The sequence below is a fragment of the Acipenser ruthenus genome, chromosome 37, assembly GCF_902713425.1.
Source record: "Acipenser ruthenus chromosome 37, fAciRut3.2 maternal haplotype, whole genome shotgun sequence".
Taxonomy (NCBI): Eukaryota; Metazoa; Chordata; class Actinopteri; order Acipenseriformes; family Acipenseridae; genus Acipenser; species Acipenser ruthenus.
This window is the reverse complement of record NC_081225.1, coordinates 5,259,951-5,265,950: the sequence shown is the minus strand read 5'-3', so window position 1 is coordinate 5,265,950 and position 6,000 is coordinate 5,259,951. Positions and strand designations below refer to the sequence as shown.

At 37.4% G+C, this 6,000-nt stretch overlaps 1 protein-coding gene across 1 annotated transcript in view; it reads right to left on the bottom strand.

Annotated features, from left to right (window-relative positions):
• Nucleotides 1-368: 368 nt before the first annotated feature.
• LOC117397938 (synaptobrevin homolog YKT6) overlaps nucleotides 369-6,000 on the bottom strand; it is a 28,396-nt gene continuing 22,764 nt past the window's right edge. Inside the window, exon 8 of the mRNA XM_059008467.1 lies at nucleotides 369-3,897. Within this exon, the coding sequence (XP_058864450.1) occupies nucleotides 3,862-3,897 (36 nt within the window). The 3' untranslated portion in view covers nucleotides 369-3,861. The remainder of the gene's footprint in view (nucleotides 3,898-6,000) is intronic.

Below are 6,000 nucleotides of genomic sequence, written 5' to 3'. Positions count from 1 at the left end.
CTAATGTATTAAATGAGACTCTTTCATTTGTCATCATGTTGTGCACAAAATCCCAGATGAAAATTACTTCCATCCAGGGTCAACTGAAAGTCCAATATGCATAAATTAATTGAGTTAGACTATTGAAAACAAAAAAAAAACAGGAGAGACACATTTTCCCAAAGCAAACTTTATACACTTTATATAGGCAAGATTACAATTAATGTAAACAGTAATTAGAGAAGATATTAGGCAACGTTTATTAAAATAAACTTTTTTTTTTTAAATTAATATTTTTTACTGACAGGTTTTCAGTGATAACTATCTGAAAATGACAATAAATTATCTACATAAAGCACATTTACAAATTAGCTTGGTTATAGAAAGGGGGAAAATGAAAATGTAGATTAATAGAATGGATTTTTTTTTTTTGGTTTACAGATACCATGAAGATCAGAATTTGGGTAAGTTTAAAAGATTACTTTCTATGGTGTTAAATGCTATGGAACCAAACAGTCTTTTCCAAGCAGAAAAAAAAAAACGAGAACAAAATGGTGGTACAATTCCCAAACGGAGTAAGAACATAAGAACATAAGAACATAAGAAAGTTTACAAACGAGAGGAGGCCATTCAGCCCATCTTGCTCGTTTGGTTGTTAGTAGCTTATTGATCCCAGAATCTCATCAAGCAGCTTCTTGAAGGATCCCAGGGTGTCAGCTTCAACAACATTACTGGGGAGTTGGTTCCAGACCCTCACAATTCTCTGTGTAAAAAAGTGCCTCCTATTTTCTGTTCTGAATGCCCCTTTATCTAATCTCCATTTATGACCCCTGGTCCTTTTTTCTTTTTTCAAGTCAAAGAAGTCCCCCGGGTTGACATTGTCTATACCTTTTAGGATTTTGTATGTTTGAATCAGATCGCCGCGTAGTCTTCTTTGTTCAAGACTGAATAGATTCAATTCTTTTAGCCTGTCTGCATACGACATGCCTTTTAAACCCGGGATAATTCTGGTTGCTCTTCTTTGCACTCTTTCTAGAGCAGCAATATCCTTTTTGTAACGAGGTGACCAGAACTGAACACAATATATAACTCTGCTGTGATATGACCTTGTGCCCACACACTTCCTTTAACTTCTCAAAAGAGATTCACATAGGGGTCCAGCAACAGTATGTATGCAACACTCAAATGTATGTACACGCAGTGTAATCTCTGGAATGGCTCAAACTGCTATCCAAAGGGAATCGATTGTCTTTCCACAACTTTTTAAATTATACAATATTTCAGTCTTTTTTTTCACCAGCTTCAAGCAATACCTAAAGATAGATCTCAAAATTTGCAGCTGAACAATGTGACCAGTTTTGGAATTGAAAAATGTTTCCGATTCAACCCGTGTTTCAGGCTGTTTGCAGTCCAAGTTTATGGTTGACATTGGCACCACCCGGAGTCAACTGGTCACTGCAAGGCCTGGTAGAGGCACTATTTTCTACACATGCTCTTTAACAATCCAGAAGACTTTAATGAAAGCCTATGGGCACAAGATTGTAAAGCAGACACCAGAATAGCAAGAGTGTAAAAATATTGCACACAGCACATACAATTTAACAGCAATAGTACTGGGGCATTGTGCCCATGTCACAAACACTGTCCATTAGTAAGTACAGTCACGCACACACACGCTTACAGACACCAAACACACACACAGCCAAATTACACAGGAACCAACAGCAGAAATACATGGAGTTTTTGTTAAGCCTCTTGCTGGAATCATCACATAATTAATGGGAAAAAAAAAAAAAAGATCAGCTAGGTCCTGCAATGTATCTTCCTTTAAAATGTTTCTTTTATACATTTTTTTACATTTGTAACAATCTAATTTTGTGCTGATGCACTTAACCATCATTAAAAAAAAAAAAAAAAAAAAAAAAAAAAAAGTAAATCAACCCCCACACACCCCAGAAAAGCTGGGTGCTGGGAGAGACCTTTGAATATTCAAAGAGGCTGCCTTCAGGATGGATCAGCCTTACTGTAGACCGTACTATACCACCAGGTTTTAAATAAAATGATTATGCTAAGAACAGAATTCCAGTGGGATACAGTGGTTAATTGTACTCCTAAGATATTTCTCTGTGGTAACTTCCATTTTTACTCAAAATAAAAAATGATGGAATAGGTATGATTTGAAAGAATATTCAGACACGAAAAATGTGAGGGATTGCAGGCTGTCATGAGTTTTCATTGGTAACAGAAAAAAAAAAAAAGGAATTAATGAATTGGACAACCCCAAAAACAAAATTAGTTAATTATAGCTACACAAGATTACTTTTCTTCAATATTTTAAACAGTGTATCTATGCATGTAGAGACCAGTCTGGTTTGAAAGAGATTTGAACAGGTCCAGCTCAGGGAAACAGTCCCGAACAGAGAGGATCAGGGGACCGATTTGAAAGAATGAAGTGACTTCCTTGCAAATTGCTTAAGATAACTTGTAAGAAAAAAACAAGATAGAATAGAAAACAAAGAAGAAAAGATCTTCAGCTTCAATACTGTGCAAGGTAAGAAAATAGATTTGAGTGGATTTGCATTACTCTTTTTTTTTTTTTTTTATCTGTAAATGTTACCATTATGTGTGTCCTTTATCATCATATATTGCTCTTGCTGTTCTCATGGACATTGGGCAAGCTGAAATTTGTAAAATTAAGCCAGTTTTAAAAGAAGTCCACTGGGAGTGTGCACCGGTAATTTCTTTTTCACCGAGACCATGAGTTTGTCTGCAATGTTTAAAATTACAGTTTCAGTGGGGAAGAAATTAATGGTGCACACCTCTAGTGGTCATTTTTATACTGGGCTACAGAAATTCCACCATGCTCAGAGTTAGTAAAATATGATGGTGATCCATGGTATAGTAAAATATGCTTGCCAAAACTCCATGTTTGCAAAAACTAATAAATGAGGACATAAAATGGAAAACCAGATTAAATAAAATCATGCAAATTATGTTCTACATTGCAGGCTTCAACAGTGTGTGTTTGATTTATAATAAAACATGTATGCTTGTAAAAGGACTATCATGGTAAAGATTGCATCTGCAGTGAAAGCACACACAAGCTGCATTATGCAATGATCCAGATGTCGTGTGCGTGTGGGAAAGATGTGTTTTAATTCTTGCCATCCTAACTATGAGCAGATAATCCACTTCACTTCTGTAAAGCAATGACATCGTCAAGCTACTTGGACTAAACCGCAATACGCAAGACAAGAGGCTAGTTTAAAAGATAGGTAGGTAACGTGGCTTTTAATAAAGCATTTATACTTAGGAAGATTTCCTGCTTGCCAGATTGTTGTTCATTAAGTTAATTTCCATTGTGCAGAGCAATTGAAAAAACTAAACATACAACAAATACAAATTATCTGCCAAGTACATCACTGCAATTCAAACAGGAAACCGGGTAAATGGGCAAGATAATGCTCTAGGCAACAACTTTGTAGTGATGAATACAGAATCTGATATAGTAATGAACACAGTTAAAACCGCCAATAGGAAGAACAAAAAAAACAAACAAACAAACAAACAAACTTGCAGGAATGTGGCGCACTCTTTCAAATCAGCCCCCTTTGTATTTAAGGAATTAATTTAAAATCATTTTAATGTTCTTAAATCAGATAAAAACTTCATGTATATCTCACACTGGCCTCCCCTAGCTTTTAAAGCTCCCGGAAGTAAAAGACAGATGTCAAATAATCTCCCCCCTGCCCGCCCGTTCCCCTGAGGAAAAGGATTGTTAAGTGTCTGCTCTCGTGTCCTGTGTGCTCGAGGCTTGGTTCTGAATGTTAAGAAGGCTTGATAGTCAGAGATCAGTAGGTCCAGTGGGCCTGGTGAGGAGGATCACATGATCTCACAACACGAGTTTTGCTTGCGAGCCTGAAAGGATAAATAGAAGAGAAAAAAAAAAAGGATCAGAAATTACCAATTCTCTTTCTGTGTTCACAAATCCATACGGATGGTGGTTACCAATTTTTATTTTATATATGCCTTTCATAGTGGACCACCATCACAAAGCACTTTAAATAGGGATGTAATGATACACTAATGCCATAACACCTGCATATCGAACACATGTATCAAGACATGTGATGGTTCTGATGGGCTGCTTGTATGGTTCATACCAAGATCAAATGATAATTTAATTCTCCATTCAAGAACCACTTGGTGGACAACAATGACCTATGTTGGACTTTTGGTTTTGTATCACAATACAAAGACACTTACCTATACTACGATATGATACTCATGTAAAGAAAGGACCACAATTCATCGATACACAGAGAATCTTTCTACCACGAGTTATGAATGGTTCAGCCCCCCACAAACTCTTTCAACCATTTTTTAAATCGATCGACTAATCAATTATTGATCAGCATGGTTTTTATTTTGTTAGCCTCAATCAAACATTATTTGATCCTTTAATCTCCCTGTTACCCCATATGAAGCCTCAACTATATATTACTAGTTAATGCTTTAGCTGTATTTGTTCACACTGACATTTTCTCAATGCAATATATTAGATTACAATGTCTAATAATATGTACGTGCATGTTTTCAATTGTATTTTATTTGCTTCTTGCTTTTGAATAATAAAAAGTGTTCTCAATGCATCAATTATTGTTGATTATTACCTGTCCATTATTCAATTAGAACATTGGTTGCCGACTGTATCTCTAGCTATTCTACCCCTGATGTCTCCCTCATTTTAAAGTCACCTCACTGCTAGAACCCAGAAAGACAGAAGATCAACGGTCGGTCCTCCAACCTAAGCAACGGATGTTCCCCCGGAGGACAGGGTTTAGAGCGTTTGCCCTGCCCAGACTGTGGAAGCACACAGCTCCATGTGGGTTAGAAAATATAAAAGCTAATCAGGAAAGCTTCAAAATACACAGAGCCAAATACCTGATATTTTATGTATTACTATCAATTCATAGATCTCACATTTTCTTACAAGAAAGACGCGCACATTATGTTAAACTGGCATTTGGTTTCGTATTTTGTTCATAACATTTGTTATTCCATGACTGACCCAATCACTGCTATTCCTCTGACTGACCCAATCACTGCTATTCCTCTGACTGACCCAATCACTGCTATTCCTCGACTGACCCAATCACTGCTATTCCTCGACTGACCCAACCACTGCTATTCCATGACTGACCCAATCACTGCTATTCCTCTGACTGACCCAATCACTGCTATTCCTCTGACTGACCCAATCACTGCTATTCCATGATTGACCCAATCACTGCTATTCCTTTGACTGACCCAATCACTGCTATTCCATGACTGACCCAATCATTGCCAACTCTGACTGACCCAATCACTGCCATTCCTCGACTGACCCAATCACTGCTATTCCTCGACTGACCCAATCACTGCCATTCCTCGACTGACCCAATCACTGCCATTCCTCTGACTGACCCAATCACTGCTATTCCATGATTGACCCAATCACTGCTATTCCATGACTGACCCAATCACTGCTATTCCATGACTGACCCAATCACTGCTATTCCTCTGACTGACCCAATCACTGCTATTCCATGACTGACCCAATCATTGCCAACTCTGACTGACCCAATCACTGCCATTCCTCGACTGACCCAATCACTGCTATTCCATGACTGACCCAATCACTGCTATTCCATGACTGACCCAATCACTGCTATTCCATGACTGACGTGCTTTCAATGTTGACCGGAAGTGCAGCACTGAAGAATCTGCAAGGAGCTATCGATACATTTTCTTCACTAACAGCTTCAAGTAAATTACCATTAAATAAACAAATTCACCTTTTCCAGGATATGTGTGTTTTTCATAGAGGAAGATCTAAGACCTACAAAATGGCAAGATATATTGGCTAAGATTTACTAGACATTTTGTAGTTTAACATAGTAACTCTTGGACAGGGTATGTTAATGTATTAAAACAATTCAGACATGTTAAACATCCTTAGTTGACTATTCGAATGAACTT